Source organism: Pseudophryne corroboree, chromosome 1, assembly GCF_028390025.1.
Source record: "Pseudophryne corroboree isolate aPseCor3 chromosome 1, aPseCor3.hap2, whole genome shotgun sequence".
NCBI lineage: Eukaryota > Metazoa > Chordata > Amphibia > Anura > Myobatrachidae > Pseudophryne > Pseudophryne corroboree.
The window spans coordinates 724,692,994-724,716,666 of NC_086444.1; the positions used below are offsets into that span (position 1 = coordinate 724,692,994).

The 23,673-nt window shown below is 47.3% G+C and overlaps 1 protein-coding gene across 3 annotated transcripts in view; it reads right to left on the minus strand.

Moving 5' to 3' along the window:
* Positions 1 to 23,673, minus strand: part of ATP8B3 (ATPase phospholipid transporting 8B3) — a 937,871-nt gene that overhangs the window by 424,014 nt on the left and 490,184 nt on the right. For all 3 annotated transcript variants that reach the window (XM_063915843.1, XM_063915834.1, XM_063915853.1), the window contains 2 exons: positions 14,363 to 14,551; positions 14,164 to 14,276 (listed from right to left, as the gene is read on the minus strand). In XM_063915843.1, coding sequence (XP_063771913.1) covers positions 14,164 to 14,276; positions 14,363 to 14,551 — 302 coding nt within the window. The remainder of the gene's footprint in view (positions 1 to 14,163; positions 14,277 to 14,362; positions 14,552 to 23,673) is intronic.

Below are 23,673 nucleotides of genomic sequence, written 5' to 3' on the forward strand. Positions count from 1 at the left end.
GGCGCCCAGCATCCACTACGGACTATGAGAAATAGAATTATCGGTAAGTAAATTCTTATTTTCTCTGACGTCCTAGTGGATGCTGGGAACTCCGTAAGGACCATGGGGATTATACCAAAGCTCCCAAACGGGCGGGAGAGTGCGGATGACTCTGCAGCACCGAATGAGAGAACTCCAGGTCCTCCTCAGCCAGGGTATCGAATTTGTAAAATTTAGCAAACGTGTTTGCCCCTGACCAAGTAGCTGCTCGGCAAAGTTGTAAAGCCGAGACCCCTCGGGCAGCCGCCCAAGATGAGCCCATCTTCCTTGTGGAATGAGCTTTTACAGATTTTGGCTGTGGCAGGCCTGCCACAGAATGTGCAAGCTGAATCGTACTACAAATCCAACGAGCAATCGTCTGCTTAGAAGCAGGAGCACCCAGCTTGTTGGGTGCATACAGGATAAACAGCGAGTCAGATTTTCTGACTCCAGCCGTCCTGGAAACATATATTTTCAGGGCCCTGACTACGTCCAGCAACTTGGAGTCCTCCAAGTCCCTAGTAGCCGCAGGCACCACAATAGGCTGGTTCATGTGAAACGCTGAAACCACCTTAGCGAGAAATTGAGGGCGAGTCCTCAGTTCTGCCCTGTCTGAATGAAAAATTAGGTAAGGGCTTTTATATGATAAAGCCGCCAATTCTGAGACACGCCTGGCTGAAGCCAGGGCTAACAGCATGACCACTTTCCATGTGAGATATTTTAATTCCACAGTGGTGAGTGGTTCAAACCAATGTGACTTTAGGAGACTCAACACTACATTGAGATCCCAAGGTGCCACTGGAGGCACAAAAGGAGGCTGTATATGCAGTACCCCTTTGACAAACGTCTGAACTTCAGGCACTGAAGCCAGTTCTTTTTGGAAGAATATTGACAGGGCCGAAATTTGAACCTTAATGGACCCTAATTTTAGGCCCATAGATAGTCCTGTTTGCAGGAAATGCAGGAAACGACCCAGTTGAAATTCCTCTGTAGGGGCCTTCTTGGCCTCACACCACGCAACATATTTTCGCCAAATGCGGTGATAATGTTTCGCGGTTACATCCTTCCTGGCCTTGATCAGGGTAGGGATGACTTCATCTGGAATGCCTTTTTCCTTCAGGATCCGGCGTTCAACCTCCATGCCGTCAAACGCAGCCACGGTAAGTCTTGGAACAGACAAGGTCCCTGCTGGAGCAGGTCCTTTCTTAGAGGTAGAGGCCACGGGTCCTCCGTGAGCATCTCTTGAAGTTCCGGGTACCAAGTCTTCCTTGGCCAATCCGGAGCCACGAGTATAGTTCTTACTCCTCTCCTTCTTATGATTCTCAATACTTTGGGTATGAGAGGCAGAGGAGGGAACACATACACTGACTGGTACACCCACGGTGTTACCAGAGCGTCCACCGCTATCGCCTGAGGGTCCCTTGACCTGGCGCAATATCTGTCTAGTTTCTTGTTGAGACGAGACGCCATCATGTCCACCTTTGGTTTTTCCCAACGGTTTACAATCACGTGGAAGACTTCTGGGTGAAGTCCCCACTCCCCCGGGTGGAGGTCGTGTCTGCTGAGGAAGTCTGCTTCCCAGTTGTCCACTCCCGGAATGAACACCGCTGACAGTGCTGTCACATAATTTTCCGCCCAGCGAAGAATTCTTGCAGCTTCTGCCATTGCCCTCCTGCTTCTTCTGCCGCCCTGTCTGTTTACGTGGGCGACTGCCGTGATGTTGTCCGATTGGATCAATACCGACTGACCCTGAAGCAGAAGGCCTTGCTTGACTTAGGGCATTGTAAATTGCCCTTAGTTCCAGGATATTTATGTGAAGAGACGTTTCCATGCTTGACCACAAGCCCTGGAAATTTCTTCCCTGTGTGACTGCTCCCCAGCCTCTCAGGCTGGCATCCGTGGTCACCAGAATCCAGTCCTGAATGCCGAATCTGCGGCCCTCTAGAAGATGAGCACTCTGCAACCACCACAGGAGAGACACCCTTGTCCTTGGAGATAGGGTTATCCGCTGATGCATCTGAAGATGCGATCCGGACCATTTGTCCAGCAGATCCCACTGAAAAGTTCTTGCATGGAATCTTCCGAATGGAATCGCTTCGTAAGAAGCCACCATCTTTCCCAGGACCCTTGTGCATTGATGCACTGACACTTGTCCTGGTTTCAGGAGGTTCCTGACTAGCTCGGATAACTCCCTGGCCTTCTCCTCCGGGAGAAACACCTTTTTCTGGACTGTGTCCAGAATCATCCCTAGGAACAGTAGACGTGTTGTTGGAATCAGCTGCGATTTTGGAATATTTAGAATCCACCCGTGCTGACGTAGCACTACCTGAGATAGTGCTACTCCGACCTCTAACTGTTCCCTGGACCTTGCCCTTATCAGGAGATCGTCCAATAAGGGATAATTAAGACGCCTTTTCTTCGAAGAAGAATCATCATTTCGGCCATTACCTTGGTAAAGACCCGTGGTGCCGTGGACAATCCAAACGGCAGCGTCTGAAACTGATAATGACAGTTTTGTACCACAAACCTGAGGTACCCTTGGTGAGAAGGGTAGATTGGGACATGGAGATAAGCATCTTTGATGTCCAGAGACACCATATAGTCCCCTTCTTCCAGGTTCGCTATCACTGCTCTGAGTGACTCCATCTTGAATTTGAACCTTTTTATGTAAGTGTTCAATGATTTCAGATTTAAAATCGGTCTCACCGAGCCGTCCGGCTTCGGTACCACAAACAGCGTGGAGTAATACCCCTTTCCCTGTTGTAGGAGGGGTACCTTGATTATCACCTGCTGGGAATACAGCTTATGAATAGCTTCCAATACTGCCTCCCTGTCGGAGGGAGACGTTGGTAGAGCAGACTTCAGGAACCGGCGAGGGGGAGACGTCTCGAATTCCAATTTGTACCCCTGTGATACTACCTGCAGGATCCAGGGGTCCACTTGCGAGTGAGCCCACTGCGCGTTGAAATTTTTGAGACGGGCCCCCACCGTGCCTGAGTCCGCTTGTAAAGCCCCAGCGTCATGCTGAAGACTTAGCAGAAGCGGGGGAGGGCTTCTGATCCTGGGAAGAGGCTGCCTGCTGCAGTCTTTTTCCCCTTCCTCTGCCCCGGGGCAGAAATGAGTGGCCTTTTGCCCGCTTGCCCTTATGGGGACGAAAGGACTGAGTTTGAAAAGACGGTGTCTTTTTCTGCTGAGAGGTGACCTGGGGTAAAAAGGTGGATTTCCCAGCCGTCGCCGTGGCCACCAGGTCCGATAGACCGCAGTATCCGTGTCTGGGTCTGTGTCGACCATCTGAGGTAACGGGCGCTTTAGAGCCCCTGACGGTGTTTGAGACGCCTGGACAGGCACTAACTGATTTGCCGGCTGTCTCATGTCGTCAACAGTTTTTTGCAAAGTGCTGACACTGTCACGTAATTCCTTCCATACGACCATCCAGTCAGGTGTCGACTCCCTAGGGGGTGACATCACTATTACAGGCAATTGCTCCGCCTCCACATCATTTTCCTCCTCATACATGTCGACACAATCGTACCGACACACAGCACACACACAGGGAATGCTCTGATAGAGGACAGGACCCCACGAGCCCTTTGGGGAGACAGAGGGAGAGTTTGCCAGCACACACCAGAGCGCTATATATATATACAGGGATAACCTTATATAAGTGTTTCTCCCTTCTATAGCTGCTGTATTTGTATTATCTGCCAATTAGTGCCCCCCCTCTCTTGTTTTACCCTGATTCTGTAGCAGGACTGCAGGGGAGAGTCAGGGAGCCGTCCTTCCAGCGGAGCTGTGAGAGAAAATGGCGCTTGTGTGCTGAGGAGATAGGCTACGCCCCCTTTTCGGCTGCCTTTTCTCCCGCTTTTTTTAGGAAAACTGGCAGGGGTTAAATGCATCCATATAGCCCAGGAGCTATATGTGATGCATTTCTTTAGCCATATAAGGTTTAAAACGTGTTTTATTGCGTCTCAGGACGCTCCCCCCCAGCGCCCTGCACCCTCAGTGACCGGAGTGTGAAGTGTGCTGAGAGCAATGGCGCACAGCTGCAGTGCTGTGCGCTACCTTATTGAAGACAGGAACATCTTCTGCCGCCGATTTTTCCGGACCTCTTCGCTCTTCTGGCTCTGTAAGGGGGCCGGCGGCGCGGCTCCGGGACCCATCCAAGCTGAGCCTGTGATCGTCCCTCTGGAGCTAATGTCCAGTAGCCAAGAAGCCCAATCCACTCTGCATGAGGGTGAGTTCGCTTCTTCTCCCCTTAGTCCCACGATGCAGTGAGCCTGTTGCCAGCAGGTCTCACTGAAAATAAAAAACCTATTTAAACTTTTACTCTAAGCAGCTCAGGAGAGCTACCTAGCATGCACCCTTCTCGGCCGGGCACAAAAATCTAACTGAGGCATGGAGGAGGGTCATAGGGGGAGGAGCCAGTGCACACCAGCTAGTCATAAAGCTTTTACTTTTGTGCCCAGTCTCCTGCGGAGCCGCTATTCCCCATGGTCCTTACGGAGTTCCCAGCATCCACTAGGACGTCAGAGAAATAAAGGATAAAAAAATAGTTAAGGAACCCCACCACTTACATACAGAAAACACGAGGTAGTTGGGGGGCCCCGTCTACAAACAAAGTGAGGAGAGCGCATTGCCGCTGGCCTGCCAGTAAGGGAGTGCAGGCATAAGTGGCTGCCTAATGTGATAAGGATGAGCAGCCTCACCTTTCTTTTGGGCATTGTGGCCCGTAGATAAAGGCTCTTCCTGGCAGCTGGATTGAGAAGCCTTTGGTTATCATGCTGCTGTAAGTGAAGTGCAGTGACTAAAGCCTCATCCCTTGAGTGCTATGCCTGCTGTGCAGTGACGGCATCTTATGAGTCAGACTGACTCATTATAGTGCCAGAGGCTGCGGGTCTCTTAGTTGCGGTGGGCATTGGTGCAATGCACTGGATGCACTGCCTCTAGTTACACCAGAGAGGGGCTCCTTGATGGCAGCTATGTTGGAGGGTATGCTTCTAGCGCGCAGGCCCCCCAGTTGTGGCCCTGCCATCCATAATATTGGAGCCAGAGATCTGTCTGAAAAGGTGTATTTTCACAGATGCACAACTTTGCATTGGCCACTGATCAGTGCCTACTGTACTTGCAAGAGACTCATTATCACCTAGCAATCAGGAACAAACAAAACACATTGGTGCTGAGTGCGGTCAATGTTGATGCACGAGAAAGCATTTGAGATGAGGTATCCTTTTTATATTACATTTTGTAACTAGGATTTGCTTTAATGGCAACTTCCAGGAACTATCCCACATGCTGGAAAAAATATCCATAGTATAGGTGGGGTGGTACATGCACTGTCTGCACGGCACCTGCATTCACTAACTATGGGGGTCATTCCGAGTTGTTCGCTCGCAAGCTGCTTTAGCAGCTTTGCACACGCTAAGCCGCCGCCTACTGGGAGTGAATCTTAGCTTATCAAAATTGCGAACGAAAGATTAGCAGAATTGCGAATAGACACTTCTTAGCAGTTTCTGAGTAGCTCCAGACTTACTCGGCATCTGCGATCAGTTCAGTCAGTTTCGTTCCTGGTTTGAGGTCACAAACACACCCTGCGTTCGCCCAGACATTCCTCCGTTTCTCCAGCCACTCCCAGAAACGGTAGCGTTTTTTCGCACACACCCATAAAACGGCCAGTTTCCGCCCAGAAACACCCACTTCCTGTCAATCACATTACGATCACCAGAACGTAGAAAAAACCTCGTAATGCCGTGATTAAAATACCTAACTGCATAGCAAATTTAGCAAATTTAGCAAATTTACTTGGCGCAGTCGCACTGCGGACATTGCGCATGCGCATTAGCGACTAATCGCTCCGTTGCGAGAAAAAAATAACGAGCGAACAACTCGGAATGACCCCCAATGTGTGGTTAGTTTTTCTTCCTGATGGAGGAAGGAGAATAAAGGAATATGCGAAGGAAGTAAGAAAAAGACGAGGAGGCTATAGTCTGAGTAATGAGGGACGGAGAGGATAGAGAAGAATGAAGCGAGGAAAAAAGATGAGGATACAGACGAATGAAAAGGAAGTTAAGGAGGGGATGCAGTAATGTGACTAGCACTCGGGATCCCAGTGATCACTATGCCAATGTCAGAATCCCGACCTATCACAATGATACACGACGGAATGCCGACATACAGGGTCTATTACCACTCATGGGTGTCCACAACACCTATGGAGTGGGAACAGATGCTCTCTTGCACTCACTTCCCCGCAGGCATTCTGCTGCCAGGATCCCATGGTCAGTATGCTGACCACCGGGATCCTGGGCGATGGCAGAACATTACCAACCCTCAAGGAGGATAGAGGAGATGAAAGGAGAAGGATGATAACTGCATGTCAGGACTTTCAGTTCCCATTGTATTACTGATCCTCATTGAGCAACATTCATGGCCCAAATGATAAAGCTTTGGACTGAGCCACTGTTTTAAAGGGAAATCTGAGATGAGATGTGGTTGAAGAAGAGGTAAAAATAGGATTTTAATACCTACCGGTAAATCCTTTTCTCTTAGTCCGTAGAGGATGCTGGGGATGCTTCAAGAACCATGGGGTATAGACGGGATCTGCAGGAGACATAGGCACTTTAAGACTTTGAATGGGTGTGAACTGGCTCCTCCCTCTATGCCCCTCCTCCAGACTCCAGTTATAGGAACTGTGCCCAGGGAGACGGACATTTTGAGGAAAAGGATTTATTGTTAAACTAAGGTTGAGATACATACCAGCTCACACCACAAACACGCAACATGGCATTAAACAGAATTCCAGTCAATGGCATGAACAAAATCAGCAACAGGCTGACCATAACTGAAACACAATCTTTGTGTAACACAAGCAATAACTATTAAACAAGTACTGCAGACAGTGTCCGCACAGGGACGGGCGCCCAGCATCCTCTACGGACTAAGAGAAAAGGATTTACTGGTAGGTATTAAAATCCTATTTTCTCATATGTCCTAGAAAATGCTGGGGATGCTTCAAGAACCATGGGGTTTATACCAAAGCTCTAGAACGGGCGGGAGAGTGCGGATGACTCTGCAGTACCAATTGACCAAACAAGAGATCCTCCTCAGCCAGGGTATCAAACTTGTAAAACGTCGCAAAGGTGTTTGATCCCGACCAAGTAGCAGCTCGGCAAAGCTGTAATGCCGAGACCCCTCGGCAGCAGCCCAGGATGAGAACACCTTTCTGGTAGAATGGGCTTTCACCAATTTCGGTAACGGCAATCCTGCCGTAGAATGAGCCTTCTGAATCGTATTACAGATCCAGCGTGCAATAGTCTGCTTGGAAGCAGGAGCCCCAATCTTGTTAAGATCCCACAGGACAAACAGAGCCTCTGTTTTCCTAATCTGAGCCATTCTGGCGACATAGATTTTCAAAGCTCTGACCACATTGAGAGACTTCGACTCCGCCAAGGCGTCAGTAGCCACTGGCACCACAATAGGCTGGTTTACGTGAAACGATGAAACCACTTTTGGCAGAAATTGGTGACGAGTTCTCAACTCCGCTCTATCTGCATGGAAGATTAAATAGGGACTTTTGTGAGACAAAGCCGCCAATTCAGACACCCCCCTTGCGGATGCCAAGGCCAACAGCATGACCACTTTCCAAGTAAGGAATTTCAACTCAACCTTATTTAAAGGTCCAAACCAATGAGATTGCAGGAACTGCAACACCACATTAAGATCCCATGGTGCCACTGGGGGCACAAAGGGAGGTTGGACGCGCAGCACGCCCTTCACGAAGGTCTGAACTTCTGGAAGTTTCTAAAAGAAAATAGATAAGTCCGAAATTTGTACTTTAATGGAGCCTAACTTTAGGCCCGCATCCACACCTGCTTGCAAAAAATGGAGCAAACGCCCCAGCTGAAATTCTTCCGTAGGAGCCTTCTTGGATTCACACCAAGACACATATTTTCTCCAAATACGGTGGTAATGCTTCGCCGTTACTTCTTTTCTAGCCTGAAGTAGTATGGGAATGACTTCACTTGGAATACCCTTTAGGGCTAGGATTTGGCGATCAACCGCCATGCCGTCAAACGCAGCCGCGGTAAGTCTTGATACACGCACGGTCCTTGCTGTAACAGGTCCTGTCGAAGAGGAAGAGGCCAGGGATCTTCTATGAGTAATTCTTGAAGATCTGGATACCAAGCCCTCTTTGGCCAGTCCAGAACAATGAGGATCGCCTGAACCTTTGTTCTGCTTATGATCTTTATCACCTTCAGAATGAGTGGAAGTGGAGGGAACACATAGACCGACTGAAACACCCACGGTGTCACCAGGGCGTCCACCGCTATTGCTTGAGGGTCCCTCGACCTGGAACAATTTCTCTGACGTTTCTTGTTGAGGTGAGACACCATCATGTCTATTTGAGGAATTCCCCAATGACTTGTCACTTCTGCAAAGACCTCTTGATGAAGACCCCACTCTCCTGGACGGAGATCGTTTCTGCTGAGGAAGTCTGTTTCCCAGTTGTCCACTCCTGGAATGAAGACTGCTGACAGAGCGCTTGCATGTTTCTCCGCCCAGCGAAGAACTTTTGTGGCCTCCGCCATCGCCGCTCTGCTCTTTGTTCCGCCCTTGTGGTTTATGTACGCCACTGTTGTTATGTTGTCCGACTGAATCAAGACGGGCAGATCACGAAGAAGATGTTCTGCTCGCCGAAGGCTGTTGTAAATGGCCCTCAATTCCAGAATGTTGATGTTGATGTCCAGAATGTTGATGCTTCCTGGCTTGACCATTTTCCCTGGAAATTTTCCCCCTGTGTGACTGCTCCCCAACCTCGGAGACTTGCATTCGTGGTCACCAGGATCCAATCCTGGATCCCGAACCTGCGTCCCTCTAGGAGGTGAGAACTGTGCAGCCACCACAGGAGAGAGATTCTGGTCCTGGAAGATAGGATTATTTTACGGTGCATGTGGAGGTGAGACCCGGACCACTTGTCCAACAGGCCCCACTGAAACACCCTGGCATGGAACCTGCCAAACTGAATGGCCTCATAGGCCACCACCATCTTCCCCAGCAACCGAGTGCATTGATGGATCGACACTCTTGCCGGTTTCAGAATCTGTTTTACCATGTTCTGTATTTCCAGAGCCTTTTCCACTGGAAGAAAAACTCTCTGTAATTCTGTATCCAGAATCATACCCAAGAACGACAGCCGTGTTGTCGGAACCAACTGTGATTTTGGCAAGTTTAGGAGCCAACCATGTTGTTGCAGAATTACCAGGGAGAGCGTAACGTTGTTCAGTAATTTCTCCTTGGATCTCGCCTTTATCAGGAGATCATCCAAGTACGGGATAATATTGATTCCCTGCTTGCGCAGGAGAACCATCATTTACGCCATAACCTTGGTGAAAATCCTCGGAGCCGTGGACAGACCAAACGGCAACGTCTGAAATTGGTAATGACAATCCTGAACAGCAAACCTCAGATAAGCCTGATGTGGAGGATATATGGGGACGTGCAAGTAGGCATCCTTTATGACTGGAGATCACTGCTCGGAGAGATTCCATCTTGAATTTGAATTTTTTCAGATAGAAATTGAGGGATTTTAGGTTCAGAATCGGTCTGACTGAGCCATCCGGCTTCGGGACCACGAACAGGCTCGAATAAAAGCCTTCCCCCTGTTGTGACGGGGGTACCATGACAATGACTTGATTTTGACACAGCTTTAGTATTGCAGCGCAAACTACCTCTCTTTCTGGAAGAGAAGCTGGCAAGGCCGATTTGAAAAATCGGTGAGGGGGCACGTCTTGAAACTCCAAACTGTAACCTTGGGTTACTATTTCCAATACCTAAGGATCCAGGGCCGAGCGAACCCAGACCTGACTGAAGAATTTGAGACATGCCCCCACCAGTGCAGACTCCCGCAGAGGAGCCCCAGCGCCATGAGGTGGATTTGGTAGAAGCCGGGGAGGACTTCTGCTCTTGGGAACTTGCCACAGCCTGTGACCTTTTTCCCCTTCCTCTTCCTCTCGTAGCAAGGAAGGAAGACCCTCGTCCTTTCTTGTATTTATTGGGCTGAAAGGACTGCATCTGATAGTGGGCCGTTTTCTTTTGTTGTGCAGGAACATATGGTAGAAACGAAGACTTACCTGCGGTAGCCGTAGATACAAGGTAAGTGAGGTCGTCACCAAACAAGACACTACCGTTGAATGGCAGAGACTCCATAGCCTTCTTAGAGTCAGCATCAGCATTCCATTGATGACTCCACAATGCCCTCCTAGCCGAGACCGCCATTGCATTGGCCCTTGATCCCAAAAGGCCAATATCCCTCGCAGCTTCCTTTAGATAGGCTGCAGCGTCCCTGATATGACCCAGTGTCAAAAGCACGCTATCCCTGTCCAGGGAATCCATATTAGCTGACAAGTTATCTGCCCACTTTTCAATGGCTCTACTCACCCATGCCGATGCCACGGCAGGCCTGAGCAGCTTACCTGTAGTGACATAAATGGATTTTAGTGTATTTTCCTGCTTACGATCCGCAGGATCCTTTAGGGCTGACGTGTCAGGAGACGGAAGCGCCACCTTTTTGGACAGACGCGATAGAGCTTTGTCCACCGTGGGGGTTGACTCACACTTTTCCCTGTCCCCAGAGGGGAATGGCTATGCCACCGGAATTTTCTTGGGAACCTGTGACTTCTTGTCAGGATTTTCCCAAGCTTTTTCAAAAAGAGCGTGCAGTTCATGAGAGGGAGGAAACATCACCTCAGGTTTCTTTCCCTTAAACATGCAGACCCTAGTATCAGGAACAGCAGGGTCTTCTGTGATATGTAATACGTCTTTTATCACCACAATCATGTACTGAATGCTCTTAGCCAGTTTAGGATTCAATCTGGCATCACTATAGTCGACACTGGAATCAGAGTCCGTGTCGGTATCTGTATCCGCTATCTGGGTAAATGAACGCTTCTGTGACCCGAGGGGGTCTGAACTTGTGATAATGCATCCTCCATGGATTTTCTCCATGTCTGGTTCTGAGACTCGGATTTATCTAATCTTTTGTTCAATCGAGCCACATTAGCATTCAAAACACTCAAAACATTTACCCAATCAGCCGTCGGCGGTGCCGACACGTCACTCCCACAGTCTTTTCTGTCCCCACTCCAGCCTCCTCCTGGGAAGAGCACTCAGCCTCAGACATGTCGACACACGCGTACCGACACCCACAACACACTGGGGATATAGGGGACAGACCCACAGCAAAGCCTGTTAGAGAAACACAGAGGGAGTTCTGCCAGCTCACAACCCAGCGCCTATCCCGGTTCTGAAGCGTGTAATATACTGCCCAGACCTATTAGCGCTTTTAATATCAATAAAATAGCACCAAATCAACTGTGCCCCCCCCCCCCTTCCCCGTTTTGCACCCTGTTACTTGTACAGCAGTGTGGGAGGCCAGGCTCAGCGTCTCTGCAGCTGTAAAGAGAAAATGGTGCTGGTTAGAGCTGTGAGGGCTAAGCCACGCCCCCTTAATGGCGTGCTTCAGTCCCGCTTATTTTTATATATTTATACTGTATTTAGTGTCCAGGCACTGTATACTCTTATGCCAGTTGCTATTGAGGTTTTATGCTGCCCCCCCTGTGCCCTGCACCCTGCAGTGCCATTTTGTATGTGGGAGCATGGCGCGCAGTGCGGTACCTCAAAAGCCGTCACTGAAATCTTCTACCGTCACTGAAGTCTTCTGATCTTCTTCTACTCACCCGGCTTCTGACTTCTGGCTCTGCAAGGGGGGTGATGGCGCGGCTCCGGGAACGAGCATCTAGGCGTACCTAGCAATCAGACCCTCTGGAGCTAATGGTGTCCAGTAGCCTAAGAAGCATAGCCTTAAAACTCACAGAAGTAGGTCTGACTTCTCTCCCCTCAGTCCCACGATGCAGGGAGACTGTTGCCAGCAGTTCTCCCTGAAAATAATAAACCGACCAAAAGTCTTTTTCAGAGAAACTCAGGAGAGCTCCTCAGTGTGTATCCAGTCTCACTGGGCACAGAATCTAACTGGAGTCTGGAGGAGGGGCATAGAGGGAGGAGCCAGTTCACACAGATTTAAAGTCTTAAAGTGCCCATGTCTCCTGCGGATCCCGTCTATACCCCATGGTTCTTGAAGCATCCCCAGCATTCTCTAGGACGTATGAGAAAGTGGCAGGATCCAGGTACCTCAGGCAGGTAAGTATCTCTGTGGATATGTAGTTAGGGTTCTTCTCTATGATTATCTCCTTATTCAGTGGCAGTCACTGGAATGCTTCTGAATTAAGTGTGGATCATGGAAATGCACTTTGTATTGTATGATGATCAGCTGGGTGCATTCTGTATTGTGTGGTGGTCATTTTTTTGGTTGCTATTTGCACTAAAATGCAGTCTGTATTTTAAACTAAGCTGTTCTCTGTACTGAATGTCGGTCACTGTATTGTATGGCAGTTATTAGAATAATCTGTTTATTATATGGCAGCATCTATAATGCTCTCTGTATTGTAATATGGAAATTAGAATGCTTTCTGTATTGTATATCAGTCACTAGGATGCTCTCTATATTTTATATTGGTCAGTGGAGTGTTTTATGTGTTGTATTTTACTAGCTTTTCTAAATTTTGCATACAGGTAGGCAAAGGCAATGTGATTTATTTTTTTCTTTTACAATGCTAGGGAAAACAATAACCCCTCCTTCTTTTGTCTTCACCCACCTAAAGTTGATTTTGGCCAACCTATAGGAGGCCACTTTCATACTTTTTTTCCCAGAGACACTTAAATGGGGGAATTCAATTGCTAGCGGAATACAGCACAAACGTGTTCACTATTCCATAGGGTAGAAAGCAATTTTGTGCAAACTGGGCATCCAGCCGGGCGAAAGGTACAAGATGGGATGGCATTGCCAGCATTTAAATTTGCACCCTTATCAGTAAATTAATTACCCCTAAGTTAATGAACCGGCTCCGGCCAAAGGTTATATCACCTGCACCTGGTTGCCCTCTGGAGACCCTATATTTGCATAGTGGTATTGTTTGCTGAATAAAATGGAGCGTCATGAATGAGTTATCTTCTTAATCCAAAGCACAGTTTGCACCACAAATTCCCTTTGAAAGTCAAGTGTCATCAGAACTGGTTGGGTACACAATGCCACTTTTAACTCTTGAAAAGCCTTTTCTACAACAGGATTCCATTTATATATATAAATGTGAAAGCTCTGACTCACTCACTCACCCAACAATTGAAATCGATCAAGCAATAATACAAATGAAAATCGAACATATTGTGAATTTACACTTTGCCCATTTTGCCAAAGTCCCTATTCAGTATGGACTGTATGCTCCAAAAAGAGACCACAGGGCCACAACTTGCAGAAGAGCCAGAAGAGCAGAAAAGGATAGGGAATAAAGAAATCTAGGGCCTACCTAAAGGAAAATGTAGAGAACATGGGTATCATATTTAGGTAATAGGGGGTATGTATCAAACCATCTCTTACTTCCCAGTATGTTAGGAAGCTGAAATCTAACATACTGTAGGTATTCTGCAGGTGGGAAATAGGAAAACTACGTAATTAGAATTTTGAAAAACTCCCCTAAGGGGATGAAGAGAGTGTTGACATAATGACATCATTACCAATGCGTGGCTTACGTGCGGGAATGAGAACGCAAACGGACCACTGGATCAAAATTTGTATTGCACCTCCAGTGTGTAGAATTTAATAAACTACACAATTGCAAAAGCTCTCACTAACTCGCTGACCCATCACTAATTCTCTTACTTCCTGATATGTTAGGAAGCTTAAATTTAACATAGGTATTCTGCAGGTGGGAAATAGGAAAACGACGTAATTAGAATTTTAATAAATGGGCAGTTGCTCAATAATACAAATCAATCAACCAATAATACAAATCAAAATTGAACATATTGTGAATTTCATTGGTCTGCTTGGTTGCTTAGACCCCACACATGTGATGTTAGGCAATCTGATTAAAAATAATCTGTGTGGAGAGCATACGCCTAATGAAGTATATAGCATATAGTCTCTCTATACCTGGAATTTGACATACAGTAACTCAGGAGAAAAGCTTGAACTTAGCTAGAAATAATAAAGATACAAAGACAAACCAGTACATAAACTAAGAGCTCAGTACTCACTTCCAGTGATTTCTCTGTCATTTCTTCAGTAGCACAATCTGGATGAAGTCGCTTTAGAATAACATCATCTGCCCCCTTCGTGTAGAGCTTAATCTTTCCTTCAGGGTCCCTGACTACAAATAAATGAGTTATTGCACAAATACACCACATGTGGTTAAAACTATCCCAATTTGCCCATACAAAGAAAAGGACAGCTCACCCAATATAGACATCCGCTTGCGAACACTACTGAAGTCAAGGAGAACAAGGACTTTGTAGGTTTTCTCTACTCCAAGCTCATTTGTAGTGATGGTATCTTGTGTACGGGACACAAAAACAAAGCCAAAATTCCTTGCTGCCGTGACTAGCGCTTCCTCATCAGGACTTGCTGCTTGATACACCAGCTCATCTGATCAAAACAAAGTAACAAAGGAATTCCACGGAAATGGCAACCAATATCACAATCTTTTACAGCTTACACTTTGTCCATTTTGCCAAAGTCCCTGTTCAGTATGGACTGTGTGCTCAAACAAGAGACCACAGGGCTACAACTTTCAGAAGAGCAGAAAAGGATAGGGAATAAAGACATCTAGGGCCTTCCTAAAGGAAAATGTAGAGAACATGGATATCATCTAGGTAATAGGGGGATGTATCAAACCATCTAAATAGGAAGCTACCCTTAGCAACCAATCAGATTCTACTGTATATTCTTATCAAGTACATTTTCTATAATGATAGTTAGTAGCTGGTTTGTTGCTAATGGTAACTTTGCTACCTGTCCTTTTTCAAAGGATTGATACATCTCCCACAAAGGCGGGATGTACCAACCTCTTGCGGTACATCCCTTCACACATCGCGCCAATACTAATCACATATGAACTAACATATGCAATTAATATTACAAAGGGCATCTCTCCCAATAAGAGCTGTCTCTTCCGATGGCTGAAGGTCCATAGACTTGTGCTTATGATCAGGAGTCCGTCTGCACATGAGCAATGTGAGGCGGCGGCAACGGATAACTCTGACAGCACCAATGTGGGAAAAAGCCCACAGGCTTCTATAGGGTATGCCAGCTTTTGTTGGCGTTACCCTCTGCATTAGAAATTCAGCATCCGGGTCTTTGTACATTCGAAAAATGCGGTAAAACCCTGAAAATGTTTTTGGTTTTTTTAATCGCATTTTCACATTAGTACATCCCGCACAGTGTTCAGGCAGATCAAGTCATGGGTACTGATGTGGAGGTTCAGTGGTAATAAAGTTTGCAGCAAGCAAGTAGAAAGGAGGGTGATGTTAAGTAGTCAACAGGAGCAGTTAAAAAAAAAGTGTAGTGAAAGGAGTAAATAGAGGAATAGTGGGCAAGCAATGCTCAGCAAAAAATAGAAAGATTGGAAATGTACAGTATGAAACAATGGGGGTCATACAGAGTTGATCGCTATCTAGCTATTTTTTGCAGCGCAGCGATCAGATAGTAGCTGCCTATGCGGGAGTGTATTTTAGCTTTGCAAGTGTGCGAACGCTTGTGCAGCCGAGCGGTACAAAAAAGTTGACACCCATAAACGCCCTGTTTCTGTCAATCACCTTGCGATCGGCTGTGCGAATGGATTCTTTTTGTTAAATCCATCGCCCAGCACCGATCCTCTTTGCACCTGTACAATGCACCTGTGCATTGCAGTGCATACGCATGCGCAGTTTTGTTGAGTTTTGACCTGATAACAGCGCTACAAAAATAGGATTTTAATACCTACCGGTAAATCATTTTCTCTTAGTCCGTAGAGGATGCTGGGGTTCCAAAAGGACCATGGGGTATAGACGGGATCCGCAGGAGACATGGGCACACTATAAGACTTTGAATGGGTGTGAACTGGCTCCTCCCTCTATGCCCTTCCTCCAGACTTCAGTTAGAAAACTGTGCCCAGAGAGACGGACATTTCGAGGAAAGAATTTATTGTTTAAATACGGTGAGTGTCATACCAGCTCACACCTCGACCATGCCGCAAAACGTGGCATTCAATAGAACACCAGCTGACGGCATGGAAAAACCATACAGCAATATGCTGACCGAAAACATAACACAACCTGTGTGTATCATGACCGATAATCACATATCGCATGTCATGGCATGAATAACCGCAGCAACAGACTTGACTGCAAAGAAACACCACATTAGTGTAACGACAACCAATAGCTGCAGATACAGAACACACTGGGACGGGCGCCCAGCATCCTCTACGGACTAAGAGAAAAGGATTTACCGGTCGGTATTAAAATCCTATTTTCTCCTACGTCCTAGAGGATGCTGGGGTTCCAAAAGGACCATGGGGTTTATACCAAAGCTCCAGACCAGGCGGGAGAGTGCGGACAACTCTGCAGCACCGATTGAGCAAACCTGAGGTCCTCATCAGCCAGGGTATCAAACTTGTAGAACTTAGGAAAAGTGTTTGAGTCCGACCAAGTAGCCGCTCGGCAAAGTTGAAAAGCAGAGATTCCCGGGCATCTGCCCCAAGAAGAGCCCACCTTCCTGGTAGAATGGGCCTTCCCCGACTTCGGTACCGGCCAGCCAGCTTCACGGATCCAGCGTGTAACAGTCTGCTTAGAAGCAGTGGCCCCACTATTGTTGGAAGCTTACAGGATAAACAGAGTGTCTGTTTCCCCAATCTGAGCCGTTCTGGCGACATAAATATTCAAAGCTCTGACTATATCAAGAGACTTCGAATCAGCCAACGCTTAAGTAGCCCCAGGCACCACAATAGGCTGGTTCCTGTGAAACGCAGAAACCACTTTAGGCAGAAATTGTTGCCAATTTCTCAATTCCGCTCTATCCACAAGGAAGATCAAAGAGGGCTCTTGTGAGACAAAGCCGCCAATTCCGACACCCGCCTTGTGGACGCCAATGCCAATAGCATGACCACTTTCCAAGTGAGAAATTTTTACCTTTCGTAAAGGTTCCAACCAGTGTGACATAAGAAACTGCAACACCACATTAAGGTCCCATGGTGCCACTGGGGGCACAAATGGAGGTTGGATATGCAGCACTCCTTTCACGAAAGTCCGAACTTCTGGAAAGGTGGCTCATTCTTTTCTAAAAGAAAATTGATAAGGCCGAAACCTGCACTTTAATGGAGCCTAACTTTAGGCCCTCATCCACACCTGCTTGCAAAAAATGGAGAAAACGACCCAGCTGAAATTCTTCCGTAGGAGCCTTCTTGGATTCACACCAAGACACATACTTCCTCCAAATACGGTGGTAAAGCTTCGCCGTTACTTCTTTCCTAGCCTGAAGCAATGTGGAAATGACTTCACCGGCAATACCCTTTCGGGCTAGGATATGGCGTTCAACCGCCAAGCCGTCAAACGCAGCCCCGGTAAATCTTGGTACACGCCTTGTCCTTGCTGTAACAGGACCACTCTTAGAGGAAGAGGCCTGGGATCTTCTATGAGTAAGTCTTGAAGATCTGGATACCAAGCCCTCCTTGGCTAGACCGGAACAATGAGGATCGCCTGAACCTTTGTTTTTCTTATGGTTATCACCTTCGGAAAGAGTGAAAGTGGAGGGAACACATAGACCGACTGAAGCACCCAAGGTGTCACGAGGGGTCCACTGCTATAGCTTGAGTGTCCCTTGACCTGGAACAAAATCTCTGAATTTCTTGTTGAGGCGAACCTCCCTCAAGTCTAATCGAGGAATTCCCCAAAGACTTGTCACTTCTGTGAACTTCTTGATGAAGACCCCACTCTCCTGGATTGAGATCATGTCTGCTGAGGAAGTCTATTTCTCCGTTGTCTTCACCCGGAACGACAACCTCTAACAGAGCGTTTACATGCCTTTCCGCTCATCAGAAACTTTTGTGGCTGCTACCATTTCCGCTTTGCTCCTCATTCCGCCCAAGTGGCTTACTTACGCCACTGCTGTTTAGTCGTCCGACAGAATTAAGACGGGCAGAACACGAAAAAGATGTTCCGTTGTAAATAGCTCTTAATCCAAGAATGCTTATTGCAGGCAAGCTTCCCGGCATGACCTTTCTCCTTGGAAATTCTTCCCTTGGAAAAACTGCTCCCCAGCCTCGGAGACTTGTATCCATGGACACCAGAATCTAATCCTGGATAGCGAACCATCGTCCCTCTAGGAGGTGAGAACTGTGAAGCCACCACAGGAGAGATATTCTGGTCCTGGAAAATAGGAATATTTTCTGGTGCATGTACAGGTAAGACCCGGACCATATGTCCAACTGGTCCCACAAAACAACTCTGGCATTTGACCTGCTCACCGAATGGCTTTGTAGGCCGCAACCATCTTCCGCATCAACGGAAGGTATCGACGGGTTTACACTGTTGCAAACCTGATCCGACTCTGGATCATCAGATCTCTTTCCACAGGAAAAACAAAATCTCTTAACCGATCAGTATCTAAACTTATTCCCAACTCCGACCTCTGCGTCATTGGGATCAACAGCGATTCTTTATGTCAAAGAACTGTCAGAGAGAAACAACGAATTGTACCATTTGTTTCATGACCTCGCCGCAGTCAGGAGAGCGTCCCAGTACAGAAAAATAATGGCTCTTACTATAGAAGGAAACCATCATGGCACCATCACTCTGGTGAAATGGCAATGACAATCCTGAATAGAAAAACAGGTAAGCTTAATGCGGATGACACCGCATTTAAACTAGTGATGTGCACCGGACATTTTTCGGGTTTTGTGTTTTGGTTTTGGATTCGGTTCCGCGGCCGTGTTTTGGATTCAGACGCGTTTTGGCAAAACCTCCCTGAAAATTTTTTGTCGGATTCGGGTGTGTTTTGGATTCGGGTGTTTTTTTACAAAAAACCCTCAAAAACAGCTTAAATCATATAATTTGGGGGTCATTTTGATCCCATAGTATTATTAACCTCAATAACCATAATTTACACTAATTTTCAGTCTATTCTGAACACTGAACACCTCACAATATTATTTTTAGTCCTAAAATGTGCACCGAGGTCGCTGGATGGCTAAGCTAAGCGACACAAGTGGCCGACACAAACACCTGGCCCATCTAGGAGTGGCACTGCAGTGTCAGGCAGGATGGCACTTCAAAAAAATAGTCCCCAAACAGCACATGATGCAAAGAAAAAAAGAGGCGCACCAAGGTCGCTGTGTGACTAAGCTAAGCGACCCAAGTGGCCGACACAAACTCCTGGCCCATCTAGGAGTGGCACTGCAGTGTCAGGCAGGATGGCACTTCAAATAAATAGTCCCCAAACAGCACATGATGCAAAGAAAAAAAGAGGCGCACCACGGTCGCTGTGTGACTAAGCTAAGCGACACAAGTTGCCGACACAAACACCTGGCCCATCTAGGAGTGGCACTGCAGTGTCAGGCAGGATGGCACTTCAAAAAAATAGTCCCCAAACAGCACATGATGCAAAGACAAAAAGAGGCGCACCAAGGTCGCTGTGTGACTAAGCTAAACGACCCAAGTGGCTGACAGAAACACCTGGCCCATCTAAGAGTGGCACTGCAGTGTCAGGCAGGATGGCACTTCAAAAAAATAGTCCCCAAACAGCACATGATGCAAAGAAAAAAAGAGGCGCACCAAGGTCGCTGTGTGACTAAGCTAAGCGACCCAAGTGGCCGACACAAACACCTGGCCCATCTAAGAGTGGCACTGCAGTGTCAGGCAGGATGGCACTTCAAAAAAATAGTCCCCAAACAGCACATGATGCAAAGAAAAATGAAAGAAAAAAGAGGTGCAGGATGGAATTGTCCTTGGGCCCTCCCACCCACCCTTATGTTGTATAAACAGGACATGCACACTTTAACAAACCCATCATTTCAGCGACAGGGTCTGCCACACGACTGTGACTGAAATGACTGGTTAGTTTGGGCCCCCACCAAAAAAAGAAGCAATCAATCTCTCCTTGCACAAACTGGCTCTACAGTGGCAAGATGTCCACCTCATCATCATCCTCCGATTCCTCACCCCTTTCACTGTGTACATCCCCCTCCTCACAGATTATTAATTCGTTCCCACTGGAATCCACCATCTCAGGTCCCTGTGTACTTTCTGGAGGCAATTGCTGCTGGTGAATGTCTCCATGGAGGAATTGATTATAATTAATTTTGATGAACATCATCTTCTCCACATTTTCTGGAAGTAACCTCATACGCCGAATTGCTGACAAGGTGAGCGGCTGCACTAAACACTCTTTCAGAGTACACACTGGAGGGAGGGCAATTTAGGTAGAATAAAGCCAGTTTGTGCAAGGGCCTCCAAATTGCCTCTTTTTCCTGCCAGTATACGTACGGACTGTCTGACGTGCCTACTTGGATACGGTCACTCATATAATCCTCCACCATTCTTTCAATGGTGAGAGAATCATATGCAGTGACAGTAGACGACATGTCAGTAATCGTTGGCAGGTCCTTCAGTCCGGACCAGATGTCAGCACTCGCTCCAGACTGCCCTGCATCACCGCCAGCGGATGGGCTCGGAATTCTTAGCCTTTTCCTCGCACCCCCAGTTGCGGGAGAATGTGAAGGAGGAGATGTTGACGGGTCACGTTCCGCTTGACTTGACAATTTTCTCACCAGCAGGTCTTTGAACCTCTGCAGACTTGTGTCTGCCGGAAATAGAGATACAACGTAGGTTTTAAATCTAGGATCGAGCACAGTGGCCAAAATGTAGTGCTCTGATTTCAACAGATTGACCACCCGTGAATCCTGGTTGAGCGAATTAAGGGCTCCATCCACAAGTCCCACATGCCTAGCGGAATCGCTCTGTTTTAGCTCCTCCTTCAATGTCTCCAGCTTCTTCTGCAAAAGCCTGATGAGGGGAATGACCTGACTCAGGCTGGCAGTGTCTGAACTGACTTCACGTGTGGCAAGTTCAAAGGGTTGCAGAACCTTGCACAACGTTGAAATCATTCTCCACTGCGCTTGAGTCAGGTGCATTCCCCCTCCTTTGCCTATATCGTGGGCAGATGTATAGGCTTGAATGGCCTTTTGCTGCTCCTCCATCCTCTGAAGCATATAGAGGGTTGAATTCCACCTCGTTACCACCTCCTGCTTCAGATGATGGCAGGGCAGGTTCAGGAATGTTTGGTGGTGCTCCAGTCTTCGGCACGCGGTGGCTGAATGCCGAAAGTGGCCAGCAATTCTTCGGGCCACCGACAGCATCTCTTGAACGCCCCTGTCATTTTTTTAAATAATTCTGCACCACCAAATTCAATGTATGTGCAAAACATGGGACGTGCTGGAATTTGCCCAGATGTAATGCACGCACAATATTGGTGGCGTTGTCCGATGTCACAAATCCCCAGGAGAGTCCAATTGGGGTAAGCCATTCTGCGATGATGTTCCTCAGTGCCTCTTCTGGAAAGTGGTGATACAAAGCGTAGCCTGCCTAGGAACGAGTTGGCGTTTGCGAGATGCTGCTACTGGTGCCGCCACTGCTGTTCTTGCTGCGGGAGGCAATATATCTACCCAGTGGGCTGTCACAGTCATATAGTCCTGAGTCTGCCCTGCTCCACTTGTTCACATGTCCGTGGTTAAGTGGACATTGGGTACAACTGCATTTTTTAGGACACTGGTGAGTCTTTTTCTGAGGTCTGTGTACATTTTCGGTATCGCCTGCCTAGAGAAATGGAACCTAGATGGTATTTGGTACCGGGGACACAGTACCTCAATCAAGTCTCTAGTTGCCTCTGAATTAACGGTGGATACCGGAACCACGTTTCTCACCGCCCAGTCTGCCAAGGCCTGAGTTATCCGCTTTGAAGCAGGATGACTGCTGTGATATTTCATCTTCCTCGCAAAGGACTGTTGGACAGTCAATTGCTTACTGGAAGTAGTACAAGTGGTCTTCCGACTTCCCCTCTGGGATGACGATCGACTCCCAGCAGCAACAACAGCAGCAGCAGCAGCAGTAGGCGTTACACTCAAGGATGCATCGGAGGAATCCCAGGCAGGAGAGGACTCGTCAGACTTGCCAGTGACATGGCCTGCAGGACTATTGGCTTTCCTGTGTAAGGAGGAAATTGACACTGAGGGAGTTGGTGGTGTGGTTTGCAGGAGCTTGGTTACAAGAGGAAGGGATTTAGTTGTCAGTGGACTGCTTCCGCTGTCACCCAAAGTTTTTGAACTTGTCACTGGCTTCTGATGAATGCAGTCCAGGTGACGTATAAGGGAGGATGTTCCTAGGTGGTTAACGTCCTTACCCCTACTTATTAAAGCTTGACAAAGGCAACACACGGCTTGACACCTGTTGTCCGCATTTGTGTTGAAATAATTCCACACCGAAGAGCTGATTTTTTTTTGTATTTTGACCAGGCATGTCAATGGCCATATTCGTCCCAAGGACAACAGGTGTCTACCCGGGTGCCTGACTTAAACAAACCACCTCACCATCAGAATCCCATATCCTCATCCTGGTGTACTTCAACAGTGACATCTTCAATTTGACTATCAGGAACTGGACTGTGGGTGCTCCTTCCAGCACTTGCAGGGGGCGTGCAAATGGTAGAAGGCGCAAGCTCTTCCCGTCCAGTGTTGGGAAGGTCAAGCATCGCAACCGACACAATTGGACTCTCCTTGGGGATTTGTGATTTAGAAGAACGCACAGTTCTTTGCTGTGCTTTGTCAGCTTAAGTCTTTTCATTTTTCTAGCGAGAGGATGAGTGCTTCCATCCTCATGTGAATCTGAACCACTAGCCATGAACATAGGCCAGGGCCTCAGCCGTTCCTTGCCACTCCGTGTCGTAAATGGCATATTGGCAAGTTTATGCTTCTCATCAGACGCTTTCAATTTTGATTTTTGGGTCATTTTACTGAACTTTTGTTTTTTGGATTTTACATGCTCTCTACTATGACATTGGGCATCGGCCTTGGCAGACGACGTTGATGGCATTTCATCGTCTCGGCCATGACTAGTGGCAGCAGCTTCAGCATGAGGTGGAAGTGGATCTTGATCTTTCCCTATTTTAACCTCCACATTTTTGTTCTCCATTTTTTAATGTGTGGAATTATATGCCAGTATCAATAGCAATGGCCTACTACTATATATACTGCGCACAACTGAAATGCACCACAGGTATGGATGGATAGTATACTTGACGACACAGAGGTAGGTACATCAGTGGCCTACTGTACCGTAATGCTATATATTATATACTGGTGGTCAGCAAACTGTGCAAAACTGAAATGCACCACAGGTATGGATGGATAGTATACTTGACGACACAGAGGTAGGTACAGCAGTGGCCTTCTGTACCTTACTCCTATATATTATATACTGGTGGTCAGCAAAATTATGCACTGTACTCCTACTATATACTACAATGCAGCACAGATACGGAGTGTTTTTCAGGCAGACAACGTATACTGGTGGTCACTGTCAGCAAAACTCTGCACTGTACTCCTCCTATATAATACTGCTGCTCCCCAGTCCCCACAATTAAGCAGTGTGAGCACAGATATATGCAGCACACTGAGCACAGATAATGGATAAGGAGCGTTTTTTTCAGGCAGAGAACGGATTAAACTGGTGGTCACTGAT